Raw genomic sequence first — 17,003 nt, forward strand, 5'->3', positions numbered from 1 at the left:
AATAATATAATTCTTCAGAGTACAGTAGTTTAGTAACTTTTTTTTTTTTTTGAGAGGTTTTTGTCATAGGGCATGTTTGCTTGCCAGAAAGACAGAGAGACAGAAAGCAAGAAATCACCCCCTCGGGGGGATGGCCACGCCACAGTCCCTTCTCCTCTATTCTCCTCTTCAGATCTTGGCCACACACACACACGTGCCCGCCGTGTGTTTTAAGTCACCGGGTCCGGGGCTCGAACTGCAATCGACTACAGGGAAGTCCAGCGACAAAGCCATTGCGCTAACTGCCGGTCCCAGTTTAGTAACTTTTTCTACAGGGTAGACTAGTGTTTTTATATATATTAAAACCTAGGTTAGAGTTTTTGTTGTTTTGTTTTGTTTTTTTGGAGAGGTTTTTGCTATAGGGTGCGTGCACTCGCCAGAAAGACAGAGAGAGACAGAGAGACAGAAAACAAGAAATCACCCCCCAGGGGACATGGCCATGCCCCAATCCCTTCTCCTCCATTCTCCTCTCGGGATCTTGGGCATGCACACACACTTGCCTGGCGTGAGTTTAAGCCACTGGGTCCAGGACTCGAACCACAGTCTACTATTGGAATCCAGTGACATAGTCATTGTGCTAACTGCTGGTCCCTTTTTTTAGTTTTATTATAGAGTGTTTGCACTTATCAGAGAGAGAGAGAGAGAGTGAGAAATCACCCCTGGGGGGATGGCTATGCTGCAGTCTCTTCTCCAATCTCCTTTTGGGATTTTGGGCATGCACACACATGTGTGTATGAGCCACCAGGTCTGGGACTCAAATCATGCAGTTGGCCATTTGGGATCTAGCACCTTAACCTCCACACCATCTCGGAACAGAGTAGAGTTTTAGAGTCTATAGTAGTTTAGTAATTGCCCTGAACCTTGAGTGAGAAGTTAAGTAAGAAGTGAACATAAACATGAAAAGATTTAAATTAATTTGAACAATAAGTCATTTAAAAATTACATTTTAGAAATAGCGATTGACTTTTGAAAAAATAATTAGAATAATAATAATGATTGGGGAAAACATAGAAAAGATATTGAATGTTGAAGCGGGGAGATTAATGTCTCTGTATTGACTGACATGCATGGCATTCTCTTTTGAAAAAGCAATGTAATACACTGTAAAGTTATATGTAATCCAATGTAATATAAAGATGATTATGATGATTAAAAAAAAAACCTTCAAGACCAGGGGAAAAAAAAAATTACATTTTAGGGGTCTGTAGATGGCGTAGTGGTTCCGTTGTTGGACTCCCACATGGCTGACTGATTTTGAGTCCCTACCCTGGTGGCCTAAAACTCACACTGGGCGTGTGTGTGTGTGTGTGTGTGTGTGTGTGTGCATGTGCCCAAGATCCCAGGATGAGGGTGGAGGAGAAAGGATCGAGGCGTGGCCATCTTCGGGTGGGGGGGATTTCTCACTTTCCCTCTTGCTGTCTTTTTCTCTCCCAGCGAGTACACACACCCTAAGGCAAAAACCTCTTTTAAAAAATTACATTTTAAAGCAAAATAACATTTAAAATGTAAGCTTTCTACTTTTGGCAATGTGCTGCTTCTCTCACACATTGAATGCTAGCATAAAATGAATTTTACTGAAGTTGTGTTTCTTCCTTAGGTGCAACTGGTGAATAATCGTTTCAAAGGAGTCAAGTATTTCCGCTTGAATACCCTTGCCTCTCTGGGTTATGTGGTTGTGGTGATAGACAACAGGGGATCCTGTCACCGAGGGCTTAAATTCGAAGGCGCCTTTAAATATAAAATGGTGTGTGAGCATAAAAACATTTTTCTTTTAAAGACATTTACATTTTCTGGTACATTATTTGGTGTGAAATTCCAGAGAGAGTTGAGAGTTAGGAGAAGGGGCTGTGATTGACTGTACGTCACGTGTCTGTGTTTGTGTGTGTGGGTGTCTGTGAGTGTGTGTATGTGTGTGTGTGTGTGTGTGTGTGTAAAGTGGGAGGGAAGCTGCACCTTGATACCCTCTAAGCTAGCTCACGTCTACCTGTGTGTACCTTTGGGCCACCGAGACAGAGCCACTTTACATAGAGATCCCCTCTCCTTCCATTTCGTAAGTCCCATGAGGCAGAAGGCAGCCCCGGTTTCTCAGCATCTCGTACACTGCGGAGGAGTAATTAGGATTTGTTCTGTCCTCTGTGAAGAGGGACACCATCTGGTTAGTGCCCTCCTTGTGACAAGCCTCTTTCTCTCTACAGGAAGCTTTAAATGCTACCTTTTAGAGATGCCCTATGTCCTTTCTGCTGCTTTGGGAAGTGATGAGAACCCGATGTTCCTTTTGCACAGTGAGGCAGTTACTGTTTGCCAGTGTATTGGACACGCTGAGTAAGACATGGGATTTTCTCCCACAGCCAGTTCTTTGACCTTATGTTGTATTCTCATGTAAGTTTTTTTTTTTTTTTTTTTAATTTTGATTTTGGCTCAGTAAAGTGAGATTGTACACACTGGCAGGCCTAGTAATATAGACAGAATGGTGGTGACAGGAATTTGGATTTAAGAGGACCTTAAAGCAACAATGTGTTCAGTTCTTAGAGACAGTTTGATAGGAAAATAGGACAGTAGGGCTTCGAGAGTGAGTCCCTCTGCTTTATTGCATTGCTAAGCATTAAAAAGGAAAAGGAATTTTAATCATTTGAGGGCCTAATTTTTTGTCTTTGGGTATAGGAAGGCTTGTTACAAGGAAGATGCTGACCTCTTAGCAGACAACAGAACAAATGGAAATGGGAAATACCCAAATAGCAAGGGACAGTGTGAGTGGTAATAGGAAACAGCTTTATGACAAGGAAGGGGTAATAAACTTAAACTCTAGAGCAGGCTAGCAACAGAAGTTACAGACACCCTACCTAAATAGATTTTTAAAAATTAGGGGAGTGGGGCTGGGGACAGGATCTCAATCGATGATGAATTCTATTCTAAAAACCCATAGGTATTTTTAGTAAAAACATTTATCAACTTGAAAAGCACTCTTACAATGAGACTGCTTCCTCAGAATCAGTGAAATATTCTCCCTTTTTAACAGGGTCAAATAGAAATCGATGATCAGGTGGAAGGACTCCAGTATCTGGCTTCTCGATACGATTTCATCGACCTGGACCGTGTTGGCATCCACGGCTGGTCCTATGGCGGCTACCTCTCCCTGATGGCCTTGATGCAGAGGTCAGATATCTTCAGGGTGCGTGACTTCCTATTGTACTCATTTCTGTCACAGAGTCTTCCTGCATTGAGGACATGTAAAAATGCCTATTTTCCCATTTACTGAATCTATGATATTATGGGAATTAGGGTTTGTGTGTTTAAAGCCATGTATAAAAATACATATGTATCTCAGGGGTTGGCAGGTGGCGTAATGGTTAAGAGCCCTGGACTCCCACATGACTGACCGCGGTTCAAGTCCCGGACCTGGCAGCTTGCTTTCCTACTTTCTCTCTCTCCCCCTTCTCTGTCCCTCTCTGGTCAAACTAGAATAAATAAATAAATAAAATTTTAAAGTGTGTGTGTGTGTGTGTGTGTGTCTCAAGCCTTTCTTTTTATTTTTGGCGGTTTTTGCTATAGGGCGCGTGCGCTCACCAGACAGACAGAGACAGAGAGACAGAAAGCGAGAAATCCCCCCCCAGTGGGGATGGCCATGCCACAATCCCTTTTCCTCCATTCTCCTCTCAGGATCTTGAGCACGCATGCACATGCGTCTGGCGTGAGTTTAAGCCACCTGGTCTGGGCCTCGAACTGTGGTCAACTACTTGGGAGTCCAGCGACATAGCCATTATTCCAACTGCTTTTCCCAAAGGGTAAATTTTTGAGTTATTTATTTATTATTATTTAATTTGCTACAGAGTATACATACTCACCAGAGAGAGAGAGGAAAAGTGAGGAAGCATACTGCCAGGTCTGGGACTTGAACCACAATTGGCCATGTGGGAGTCTAGCATTTTAACTTCTATGCTACCGGCTGGCCCCATTATCTAACTAACTAACTTCCTTCCTTCTTTTATTTCTTTCACCAGAGAGGGACAGAATGAGAGAGAGAGAAAGTGAGAAAGCCAGTCTCCAGGTCCAGGACTCGAATTGTGGTCAGCCATGGGAGTCCAGCACCTTTAACTACCACACCACCTGCTGCCCCTCAGTTTTTCAGATATATTCAGATAATAACTACAGGTGAGATCTGAAAGTTCCCATAATTTTCCTAGGCTTGCAGCTGTCAAGAAAGTAATTAGAACATTTAAATGTAAAACTATCTATAGGAACCTTGGGACCAGCAGGTAGCATGTTGGTTAAGGGCGCCGGACTCCCACATAGCCAACTGTGGTTCAAGTCCCGGACTGGCGGCTTGCTTTCTCACTTTCTCTCTCTCTCCCCCTTTCTCTCTATATATGTCTCTCTGGTTAAATTAATATAAATAAGTAAATAGAGTTAAATAATAATTTTTTAAATTTTTTAATTGAAATAGGAGCCTTAAAATGAGGTAAGATTTTAGTATTTAAATTTATTTCATTAACTGAAATTCCAAATTGCCAACAGAAGCTAAAGAAAAAGTGGCTGCTAGGGCCAGCAGGTGGCGTAGTGGTTAAGGTTCTGGACTCCCACTGGACTAACTGGTAGTTTAAGTCTTGGACTTGGTGGCTTGAAAATCACACCAGGTGTGTGTGTGGGTGCCCAAAATTCCAGGAGAGTGGAGGAGAAGGGATTGTGGCATGGCCATTCTCCCTGGGGGAAGAGTTCTCACTTTCCCTCTCACTCTCTCCAGCAAGTTCGTGTGCCCTATGGCAAGAAAAACCTTTAAAAATAAAAACAAAGTGGTTGCTTTTCTTGATCAGCTTGTAAAACTGACGAGTCTAGCATTTCTTTCCCCAGTTACAGGAATGAGTTTACACTGAGGAATTCACAGTTCTAGTTTGGTCTCCCCTTTTAACAAAGTGGCCCGTGTGTGCAGTTCAGCAAGCCAAGGCTGAGAGTTTGGTATGTAGTATGCCCGTGGAACATGAAACTTACTGACTCCCAGGGTATCAAATCCTTGACCTTGGCAACCCCACTTTGATTTTTCTCAGTTGCCTAAAGCCATGTATGCCCCAGTAGTTGGGCTAAAGCCTGAGGATAATTTTAGCCTATAAATTTGCTGCTATAAGTCATTGCTAGCCACTCTTCCGGACCTCACTTGACTGTCGATGTTGTCTTATGCAGGTTGCTATTGCTGGGGCCCCAGTCACTCTGTGGATTTTCTATGATACAGGATACACGGAACGTTACATGGGTCACCCTGACCAGAATGAACAAGGCTATTACTTAGGATCTGTGGCCATGCAAGCAGAAAAATTTCCCTCGGAGTAAGTTCAAGCTTTACTGTTAAGATTATAAATTTTAAATTGTATTATTTTTCATTGTCTATAATAACTAAGACTAGTATTTTGTAGATTTTTAGAATGACATGGCTGTTACTCAAAGCTGAATTATAAGCCAGTTCTTATAATTGGGTTTTTTTTTTTTGCAAGTCGTATTTGAAGCATTTGTTTATGTTGAAAGGAGTACACATCGATGCAAGATGGAAAAATTCTATGGCTGTTTAAATATACTTTACATACTTTTTATATTTTTTTCTGGGGACATCTATAATTTTTTTTTTTTTTGGAGAGGTATTTTTGTCATAGGGCGCATGCGCTCACCAGACAGACAGACAGAGACAGAGAGATAGAAAGCAAGAAATCACCCCCCAGGGGGGATGACCACGCTGCAATCCCTTCTCCTCCATTCTCCTCTCGGGATCTTGGGCACGCACGCACACGCGCCCGGCGTGAGTTTTAAGCCACCGGGTCCGGGATGCAAACCACGGTTGACTACATGGGAGTCCAGCGACATAGCCATTACGCTAACTGCTGGTCCCGGGACATCTATAATTATTGATGTGTTCTAATATTTTAATAAGAAATTGAGCGCTTTTTAAAAATCTTTCATTACATGTGGTCTCTTACAAATTTAATATTGAAATAGTAAATCCTTATTCTAATATTACAGTTTAAGAAAGTAAATATATTAAGTCTCTGAAAAGTCATGACGTATTTTGCTATGTTTTTCTGTGCAAAAATGTGTCATGGCTTTCCTGATGACCCACTACTGTCGTGTGATTAGTTTAAAGAAGTTAAGGGTTTCACCAGACTCTTCTATTTTACTTAATCCTCTAATATTTTCATTTTTCCAGACCAAATCGTTTACTACTCTTACATGGGTTCTTGGATGAGAATGTCCATTTTGCACATACCAGTATATTACTGAGTTTTTTAGTGAGGGCTGGAAAGCCATATGATTTACAGGTGAGTTATCCTACTTTTTTCTAATTAAATATGGTAGTGACTAGTGAGTGATTATTCTGAAATCAAACTGGAGTGGAGTAAGGCTTTTTCAGTTGTGTGCTGAAAGAGGGCTAAAGTAATAGGCATAACTAATAGACCCTCTAGATAGATAAGATTTAAGATTCTGTTGACGTCAGGCTTAAAAACTAGCCTGTTGGGTTACATGTCTCGCTTTCAGTTTGTAAGCATGAGAAAGATAAGAAGTCCATTCACTATCTTCCTTTACTTTTCTTTTTCCCCTTCAAAGGGAAGGAAATGCCACTTGACTTCATTATTGTAAAAATATTTCTAAAACCTAATTATAAGGTCTTTTAATTTTCTTTTCCCCCTTTAGCATATTTATTTTTTCCATGTGTATGTGTGTGTTGGAAAAGGGGATACCCTTGACAGGATCTTGCCACGCCTCCCAGCCAGCCAGGATCACAAGCACGCACACGTGCAAGTTGACCCATGATACATCCCTGGACCTCCTAAGTGACACCAGGATTGTGTAGTGATACCACCTGTGCCACTGCAGCTAGGCTAATTTTTTTTATATTGACATTGGAGCAGAAACCAGCAAATTATCTTCTTCTATTGCTTCATTACTAAAAAAAAAAATAAGTTTTAAAAGAAACTGAGGACAGCAGGTGGTGTCGTGATTTCTTTGCTGGACTCCTACATGGCTAACTGCAGTTCCAGTCCCAGATGGAGCAACTTGATAAGCACACGGGGCGTGTGCGTGCATGCCCAAAATCCCATGGCGAATAGAGGAGAAGGATTGTGGCATAGCCATCTCCCCTGGGGGCTGATTTTTACTTTCCCTCTCATTGTCTCTGTAGCAAACACATATACCCTATGACAAAAATCCTAAAAAAAAAAAAAAAAGGAGGGAGAGAGAGACTATTCCTATCTACTCCTTAAACAGATTGTGTGTACATATGAAAAGAAAAATATTGGGACCAGCAGATGGCATAATGGTTACGTTACTCAACTCCCACGTAGTTGACTGCAGTTGAAGTCCCAGACTTGGCAGCTTAAAACTCAAGCATAATGGGACCAGCAGTTAGCATAATGGCTATGTCGCTGGACTCCCATGTAGTCGACCGTGGTTCGTGTCCCAGACCCAGTGGCTTAAAACTCACGCCGGGTGCGTGTGCATGCGTGCCCAAGATCCCGAGAGGAGAATGGAGGAGAAGGGATTGCAGCGTGGCCATCCCCCCTGGGGGGTGATTTCTTGCTTTCTGTCTCTCTGTCTCTCTCTGTCTGCCTGGCGAACACATGCGTCCTATAGTGAAAACTTCTCCAAAAAAGAAAAACAGAAAAAGAAAAACTCAAGCATAGTGCATGTGCCCAAAAATCCCAAGAGGAGAATTGAGGAGAAAGGATTATAGCCTGGCCATCCCCTCGGAGGGTCATTTCTTGCTTTCTGTCTCTCCATCTCTCTTGTGAGCACACGTGCCCTATAGCAAAAAAATCTCTCTTAAAAAAAAAAAAAAGAAATAAAAAATATTCCTTTTTTAATATTTCAGCTGACATTTATGATTTGTCTATAGCAGCAATTATTTAAAATAATTATTTATTTAATTTATTTATTTATTTTTTTTTTGCATGAGTTTGCCAGAGAAAGATGGGGTGGGGGTGGGGGACTGAGAAAGCAGGCTTCCAGGTCCGGGACTTGAACTGCAGTCAGTCATGTGGGAAATCCAGCATGTCAGCCTCTAAAGTCCAATGTCTCAAACCACCTGCTCGTCCCAAAAGCAGGAAGTTTCAATCTTTTCAGTCTCAGGACCCCTTTACATACCAAAAGGCTTTATTTATGTGAATTATATCTCTCAGTATTTCTCATATGGGATATTAAAACTGGGGAAAAAGTTTTAAACAACTATAATAATAAATTACTATATGAATACAAATCACTTTTTTAAAATTTGTTTTAGATTTTTGCCATGGGGGACCAGCAGATGACGTAATGGTTATATTGCTAGACTCCCATGTAGTTGACTACGGTTCAAGTCCTGGACCCAGTGACTTAAAACTCATGCCTGATGTATGTGCATGCGTGCCCAAGAATCAGAGGAGAATGGAAGAGAAGGGATTGTGGCATGGCCATCCCCCTGGGGGGTGATTTTTTGCTTTCTCTCTCTCTGTCTCTGTCTCTCTCTCTCTCTTTCTCTGGCAAGCATACACACCCAAAAGCAAAAGAAATCTGTCTTAAAAAAAAAGAAGAAAATTTTTGCCATAGGGCATGCGTGCTCACCAGAGAAACAAAGAAAGACAGAGAGAGAAGGTGAGAAATCACCCCAGGGAGGTGGCCAAACCACAGTCTGTTCTCCTCCTCTCTGTTCTCAGAGTATTGGGAATACATGCACATGCACCTGACATGATAGCATGCCTTTCAAGTCACTGGGTCCAGGACTGGAGCCACAAAGTCAGCCATGTGGAATCCAGTGCCTTAGCCACCACACCACCTGCTGGCCCACAAACCACATTTACGGGGAAGAAACCCTATATTCCTAAACCAAAAACGTATTTACTAAGAAAAAATAGTTATTTTACATTTTTATAAACATCTTTAATAAGACACTTGAGGATTGGCTCCATGGCATAGTGGTAATGTGCTGTGCAAGAGGAGCCAGATTCCACATGGCAACCACGGTTTTCAGGCCCAGTTAGCCTGAAACACACTGAGCCCATGCACAAGTGCCCAAGATCCGTGAACTGGAGAGGTGGAGAAAGGGGTTGCAGTGTGACCCAGACCCCGTGGAGAGTACTCATCTCTCTCACGTGTGTATGCACATGCACTCTCATGAGTAGAGGTTTGAAAAAAGACGTTTAAATTCTTATATCTCCTTCTACTTTCAGTCTGTTGTGATATGTTGTTTGACTAAAGTATATTAAGAAACACTCAGCCTAAAAGAATATGTAGTTAAGAAATGGGGATGGGGGCCAGCAGTTGAAGTATTGGCTATGTCGCTGGACTCCCATGTAGTTGACTGCGGTTCGAGACCCAGACCCGGTGGCTTAGACTCACGCCAGGTATGTGTGCATATGTGCCCAAGATCCAGAGAGTAGAATGGAGGAGAAGAGATTGCGGCATGGCCATCCCCCTGAGGGATGATTTCTTGCTTTCTCTCTGACTTTCTGGCGAAGCCACGCACCCTATAGCAAAAACCTCACAAAAAAAAAAAAAAAAAAGAAATGGTGGATGGGGCTGGCAGGTGGTGTGGTAGTGAAGGCACTGGACTCCCACATAGTTGACCACAGTTCGAGTCCTGGACTCAATAATAATGATGATGATAATGACGATAACTTTATTTATTTTAATTTGACCAGAGAGGGACAGAGCGAGAGAGAGAGAAAAGGAAAGTGAGAAAGCAAGCTGCCAGGTCCAGCACTGGGATCACAGTCAGGCATGTGAGAGTTGAGCACCCTCAACCACCACTCCACTGCCAGCCCTGTGGTGATTTCTTAAAGCTTAGTTTTAATTTTACATCAGAAGCCGTATCTAGAGACCAGCAGGTGGCATAGTGGTTAAGGCATTGGACTCCCACAGCCAACTGCAGTTCAAGTCCCTGACTCAGTGGTTTGAAACTTACACCGGCACATGCATGTGTGCATACCCAAATTCCCAAGAGGAGAATGGAGTAGAGGGGATTGCAGCATGGCCATCCCCCTCAGGGGTGATTTATCATTTTTTCTTTCTCTGTCTCTCTAGCAAGCACGCATGTCCTATAACAGAAATCTCTCTTTAAAAAAAAAAAAAAAGTCATGTCTATAAATTTTTCATATTCTGTCATATTAAAATCTATTGGATTTTGTACTTCAAATGGATTTTCTACCATATGTTGGTCATCTGGAAAATATTGGTTCATTGTGTTGTGCCAGCTTCCAAATGTTGACTCATTCCATTATACATATTTTAAATCTCACATACAATAATATCACCACTGATCTCATAAGAAAAGTATGTAAGTGTTGGGAACCTTGTAAGCTAATAGTAACAGATGAAAATGCTCCAGAGTTCTAATTTTCATTCAGAAGCTCTCATTTTATCATTCACAACAAATACTATCAGTGCTGTCCTTCAGGTGACCACTTCACTTCATTTATCTTTGGAAAGTGTCTGCCAGATACCCCAGTCTGAGCAACCTTGATGATCAGTCATTCTCTGAAGTTAAAAATAGAGTTCCATTTAAAAGGAGCAGTTTCGGGTCAACCCATGGATTGGTGGTTAAGGCAGCTGGATCCCACATGGCCAACCACATGGTCTGAGTCTCAGACTTGGCTGCTTGAAAAACCTGCCAGGCACATTGTATGTATGCCCAAAAATCACAAGGGAGAAATGGAGAAGGGATTGTAGTATGACCATTGACCTAGGGGGGTGCTTTCTCACTTTCTCCTCTCATAGTGAGGAGAAATCCACCTTTGGCAAATAGACACAGGGAGTAAAAAGCAACATTGTAGACCAGCCCTGTAGCCAAGTGGTTCAGGGAGCCAGATCCCACATGACTGACAGTCTGGTTTGAATCCCTGCTCCAGTAGCTTGAAAAACGTGCCAGGCATGTAGGCATACTTACCCCAAATCCCAAAAGGATGGAGAAGGAGTTGCAGGGTGCTACGCCCCTTTGGGAGTTGCTTTCTCCTTCGTTCTGTCTCTCTGACAAGTATACACGCCCTCTGGCAATTAAAAACATTTTTTTTAATTAAAAAAAAAAAGTGTGTCCAGCAGGTGGCTGGTGGTTAAGGCACTGGATTCCCACATGGCTAACCATGGTTTGAGTCCTGGACCCAGCTGCTTGAAAATCACATTGGGTGTATTTGCATGCATGCCCCAAATCCCAGGAAAATGGAGAAGGGATTGCAGCATGGCCATCACCCTGGAAGTGATTTCTCACTTTCCCTCTCTCTGTCTCTGTTTGGGATGAGTACATGCTCCTTATGGAAGAAACAAACAAACAAAAAAATAAAACAGCAACTTAGGGTCAGTGTTGTAATAATGTAACTGGCCCCACATGGAAAGGTCCCAGGTTTGTGTCATCGGGCGTCCCTGTCCGTGCAGAGTATGCACATGCATGTGCTTGTGATCTGAGCTGGCTGGGGCAGATTATGCTGTGAAGACTCTGTTGGGAATGCCTGTCTCTATGTCTCTGTCTCTCTTTATGTGTGTGTCTCTGTCATGGAAATAAATAAACTTAATAAAAAATAAATAAAAGCAGTTCAGGGGTCAGCAGGTGGTGTGGACTCCCACATGGCTGACCTCAATTCAAGTCCCGGACCTGGCAGCTTGCCTTTCTCACTCTCTCTCTCTCTTGCTCACTCTGTCTCTCCCTGGTCAAATTAAAATAAATAAATAAAGTTAAATAAGATAATTCTTTAAAAAAAAAAGCAATTCACAGGGCCAGCAGGTGCCCTGGTGGTTAAGGCCACTGGACTCCTATGTGACTGGCTGCTGTTTCACTTCCAGACCTGATGGATTAATTTCTCTCTCTCTCTTCCCCCTCCCCCTCCCCCTCCTCCTCTCTCTGCCTCACTCTGTTCCTCTCTGGTCAAATTTAAATTAATAAATCAATAAATAAAGTTAAATCTTTTTTTTTGGGGGGGGGAGAGATTTTTGCCATAGGATGTGGGCTGTTTTTGGGGGGGGGAGAGATTTTTGCCATAGGATGTTTGCGTTTGCCAGCCAGAGAGAGACAGAGAGACAGAAAGTGAGACACACCACAATCCCTTCTCCTCCATTCTCCTCTTGGGATCTTAGGCACGCATGCCCATGCACCCAGCATGAGTTCTGTTATTGTTTTTTTCCCAGCATGAGTTTTAAGCCACTGGGTCTGGGATGCGAACCACGGTTGACTACGTGGGAATCCAGCAACATAGCCATTAAGCTAACTGCTGGTCCCAGTAATTCTTTTTTAAAGAAAGGAAAAGAAGCAGTGCAGCTTATTCCTGTCACATAAGCACTTTTCCCTGAGCCATCCTGTTACTCTTCTTTATGCATGATAGACCACATGCACGCTGGGAGAGAGAGAGATGAGCATCCCACATCAGATCTGGCGCGCACTGCTCCCCTTCGTCTAGCTCTCTAGGTCCTGGGCACTCGTGTGTGCTCAGTGTGTTTGAGGCTGGCGAGGGCCGGGAGTCACTGCAGTCGCCCCCGAGACCTGTGTGCTCTTAGGTGGCGCCCACTACTGCACCACAGCGCTGCCCTTCCTCGAGACGTCCTGCGGCACTTGCATTTCAGCACCACACAATATTAAAACGAACTGCTTTCAAGGGTTGCCGTTTAACAAAAGTCTAATTTTTACTGCTGCTTCAGTGACATTTTTCTTTCTTCTTCCTCCTCCTCCTCCTCGCCAGAGACTGCATGGCACTCACCAGAGAAAGACTGAGGGAGAGAGACAACACCCCTCCCCAGTGGGATGCGATTACTCTGCAGTGCCTTCTCCTCCATATCTCCATATTGAAATTTTGGGCACACGTGTGTGTACATGTGCCCGGCAAGGTTTTCAAGCCACTGGGGCCAAGATTCAAACTGCTCTCTCAACCGCCAGGCCACCGCACTGGCCTGGTACTTTTCTTTTTTACTGTAATTGTGTCATGGTGAAGAATACTGTGACTTTTAGTACAATTTAATGTTATTTCCTTGATTCATAAGGTGCCAGCAGTGTTGGCTTTTTTTTAGTTTTCCAGAGTGTGCATGCACTTGCCAGAGAGACTGCACGGCCAGCCGTGTGCGATCCAGCTCCCTCAACCGCAGGCCTCAGGGCCAGCCCAGCACCGGCAGTCTTCTGCATCATCAGTTCAAAAGCCAGCACAGTGGATAAAGATGAATAACGGGCTTGGTATTAGTCAAAAGTCCTGACCTTGCATATTCCTCAAAATTGGTTCTGAAGACCTGTCTAAATCGAGCAAGCGCACACACCTGACAGCAAAAATCTCTCTTGAAAAAAAAAAAAAAAAAAAGCTGAGAGGAGAATGGAAGAGAAAGGATTGTATGTGGCCCTCCCCCAATGGGGGTGATTTCTTACTCTTCCTCTGTCTGTCTTGGTTTCTCTCTGGTGAGTTGTGTGTACCCTATAGGCAAAAGGCCCTATAGGCCCACCACAGTGGTGTGACTGGGAAGACACTCGTGCTCCTCAGGTGAGGCCACATGGAGGCCTGGTCTGGATTCCCAGCCCACTAAGAGGCTGGTGTAGTGGCACATGCCTGTAGTCCCAGCTCTTCAGGAGACCGAGTCAGGAGGGTTGCATACTTGAGGCCAACGTGGGCGACATAGTGAGACCCCGTGTGACAGAGCTTGACATGATGGCATGAGGCTACCCCAGCACTCACAAGGCTGAAGCTGGAGGGTTAGACCAAGACACTGAATTATTTTTTAGAGGGAGACTTTTACTGTAGGGTGCGTGTGCTTGCCAGAGGAGGATGGCCACACCACAACCCCTTCTCCTTCCTTCTCCTCTTAGGATTGTGGGCATGCGCACACACACACCAGGTCTGGGACTTGAACCACAGTCAGCTATGTGGGAGTTCAGCAACGTAACCATATGCCATCTGCTAGTCCAGCACTGACTTTTTTAGGGAAACAGTTTCTGGAAAGTTTAGGAAGGAAATGCATTATTAACTTTTTTGTGCATTATTTTACTTTTTATTGTTAAGATCTACCCTCAGGAGAGGCACAGCATCAGAGTCCCTGAGTCTGGAGAACATTATGAACTACATCTTTTGCACTACCTTCAAGAGAACCTTGGATCACGGATTGCTGCTCTGAAAGTGATATAACTCTGACCTGTGTGGAACTCTGTTATACACTGGCGTTTAACCAAATGAGGAGGTTTAATCCGTAGAACACACAGAATTGATCATCATTTTGGTACCTGCCACCTAACATCTACTTCTGAGAGTACATTTGGTGCCAAGCAGGGGTCTACAGCTTGTGGATAGTAATCTAATACGTTAACCACACGTACACACACACACACACACACACACACACACACCTGAATAAGACTTCTCCAGGACCCAGCAATGTTGTGAGAATTACTGAAAGAAATAAGATGTTAGCACCACGTGTCCATCCTACCTGTTTTCACTTTAATAGCATTATAAACCTCATGGACTTAATGAGTGCATTTTTACCGTATACTTCTGAGTTTGTTAAGACATGATGATATTAGTGATTGGTTTGGTTCAATTCCAGAATCTCTGACTAGTTACAGATTTGATAGCACTTAAATGTAATTGAATAGCTTATGCTTCATTGCTTGGGGTGTATCCAGCATGTTATGAACTAATCACTATTAAACCTATGACTTAACAGTCATGAATGATTTTTCAAGGATAACTTAGTGGCCTCCTAAAGACACTTATTTTGGCTCTGACCAGTTTATAGCCAATTTAAACTATAGTATAAATAATTCTCACTTTTCTTTGATGGTATGACAGAGTGGGTTTTCCTTTTGCATAAAGGCAAGTAACTGTATATGTAGCATGGATTTAATTAGTCTTATATTGATAATTACAGGCGGAAAAAAATGTAATCAAATGATTAGAGTTTAAATATCGCAGGCAGTCTTTCTTTTTTCCCTTTAGGAAAAGGTAAAAGCGCACATTCACTTGTACTCAGAAATGTAGTGGTGCCGGTGTCCATTCGGTATCTCCTTACTGAAGTGCTCCAGAGTTCTAGGAAGCTGGAAGGGACTTGCAGTGGGGTGGGAAGACCAGGATGCAGGGAATGACCAGGAGGAGAGGAGGCAGTAAAGGTTTGCCTAAGAACTGAGAAGAGTTTAACGAAATACTCATGGAAAAGTGTGGAAAGTGAAATTTGAACTAAAATGTTAGTTAAGGAAACCAGAATTAAGAAATCACTCTTTTGCCAACCGAACTATAGACTGACAGTCAGAGGAGGAAAAGTTCCTGAGGGTTACTTTTGCTTTGTTATTTTTTTCCTCTTAATTTTAGAAACCTGACTAAATTAAACTTTATCCTTTTCAAATTCTTCAAACATAATTTAAATATTGCGAGCTTAGGATGAAAATGTTTCCAGACAATCCCTTTAGCATAAATGAATCTCCGGCAAGCTGTGGTTCTCTTTTTCAGTGTTCAAAGCCTGTGGTCCATTTTGTGAGTGACCATGACATTTTCCTAGTTTCGCATTAGCACTTGCCTGTGAAAGGAGCTCAGGGCCTTCCAGGTGCTGTTAGGGACCTGCCCTCCAAGTCCTGGGCTGCCAGATGGCTCGCACCATTGGCAGAGAAGGCATCTGTGAGTTTGACCCTTTTATCACAAGCGTCAGTGTTTAAAAACTGTCACCAGTACTTGCAAACAGTTCTCCATGGGAAACGGATGTTTCTCACCACTACAGAGAGATGTCTCCCACAGAGAACACGGCCTCCATTAGTAAGAGTGAGCGTCAGAGGTGGACTTCATCCTTGAAGGCCAGGTGGGACGTAGGGGAGCCTGGAAGGGGCAGGATGACCTGATGGTTCTGTCCTTGGGAAGGGGATTGGGTTTGGCTGTGTGTGTATTTATACTGTATAATAGATACCACGCTTTTCCTATGTATCGGTCTTCATGTTTCTGATAGTTTCCCATGCCAAGATTTGTTTATATTTTTTCAATGTTAAATTAAATCGATTTGGGTAACTCTTCTTCCCCAAGAAACTATTTTCCCAGATGACTTAAGTATATATCTGTCTGCTGAGATGTTTTTGGTTTGGTTTTTGTTTTGTTTTTGGACTAGTTGACCTCCAAAGATCTTTCTATTATATGCTACATAGAAATGGTATATGCTAGTTTTTAGGCACCTACTCATTTGAAACCTCTTACTCATTAAGGGTATTTCTTCAAAATGGCATCTCTTATGTTACGAAAACAAACCTTAGAAAACCTCATGTTCATAGGCTTTTCCTTTACAGCTTGTGCTCTTTTCTTCCTACCACAGGACTGCTCCTCTTCGGGCTCTCAGTCACTTAAATGCCAGTCTTCTCCAGGTGGGGGGAAGTACGTGCCTGAATTCACTTGCAGAAAGATGGCTTGTCTGAATTAGCTTTTTGCCACCAGTCTTAAAAATGTCGTTGTCATTGAAGCCGTCAGTGTAAATCTTACTAAAACTGTGTAGACTGACAGCTTAAAAGGCAAACTGATATGAAAGTAGCAACAGTTTGGTGAAAGCCGAAAAGTACTAGGTTCAGTACCAAACTGGGTGTTTGCAGGCTCGGTAAATGGGTGCACTTGGACAGCCATCCACAGATACGATTACTTGAACATTGTAGAGCAGCGGAACTCAGAATCTCAGATTCATCTGGCATGCTTACTGGAAGAAATGCAGTCTTGAACCTCACTTTTAGAAATCTGGATCCCACCGATCGAAGTGGAGACTAAGAGTATGTGTTTTTGCCAGGCTTCCAGGTGATTCTAAAGCAAATCATCTGGGGACTGTTTTAAGAAATGTGTCCAAAGAGATGGAGCTGGCAAAGAAAACAACAGGTGACTTTTACACTGGACAGATAGACCAGAACCTGAAACAAGCCGGACAGCTGCTCATTTGTGACATGCCCTGCTCACCCTGAGGGCAGCACAGAGTATTAATGCGATACCCCTTCGAATGGAGGTTCATTTGGGAATGAAGGCTCTTCCCCTTTGCCATTCCTG

The 17,003-nt window shown here is 43.0% G+C and overlaps 1 protein-coding gene across 2 annotated transcripts in view; it reads left to right on the forward strand.

Annotated features, from left to right (window-relative positions):
- Positions 1 to 16,866, forward strand: part of DPP8 (dipeptidyl peptidase 8) — an 84,867-nt gene extending 68,001 nt beyond the window's left edge. The window contains exons 16-20 of one of the 2 annotated variants that reach the window (XM_006153498.3): positions 1,637 to 1,783; positions 3,056 to 3,208; positions 5,212 to 5,354; positions 6,224 to 6,335; positions 14,010 to 16,866. In XM_006153498.3, the coding sequence (XP_006153560.1) occupies positions 1,637 to 1,783; positions 3,056 to 3,208; positions 5,212 to 5,354; positions 6,224 to 6,335; positions 14,010 to 14,132 (678 nt within the window). In that variant the 3' untranslated portion in view covers positions 14,133 to 16,866. Of the gene's footprint in view, positions 1 to 1,636; positions 1,784 to 2,234; positions 2,403 to 3,055; positions 3,209 to 5,211; positions 5,355 to 6,223; positions 6,336 to 14,009 lie in introns of those variants that run through there. The other variant, XM_014589758.2, reaches the window with a different exon arrangement.
- The last annotated feature ends 137 nt before the right edge of the window (positions 16,867 to 17,003 follow it).

This window comes from Tupaia chinensis, unplaced genomic scaffold, assembly GCF_000334495.1.
Source record: "Tupaia chinensis unplaced genomic scaffold, TupChi_1.0 Scaffold000377_2, whole genome shotgun sequence".
In the NCBI taxonomy this organism is placed as follows: Eukaryota; Metazoa; Chordata; class Mammalia; order Scandentia; family Tupaiidae; genus Tupaia; species Tupaia belangeri.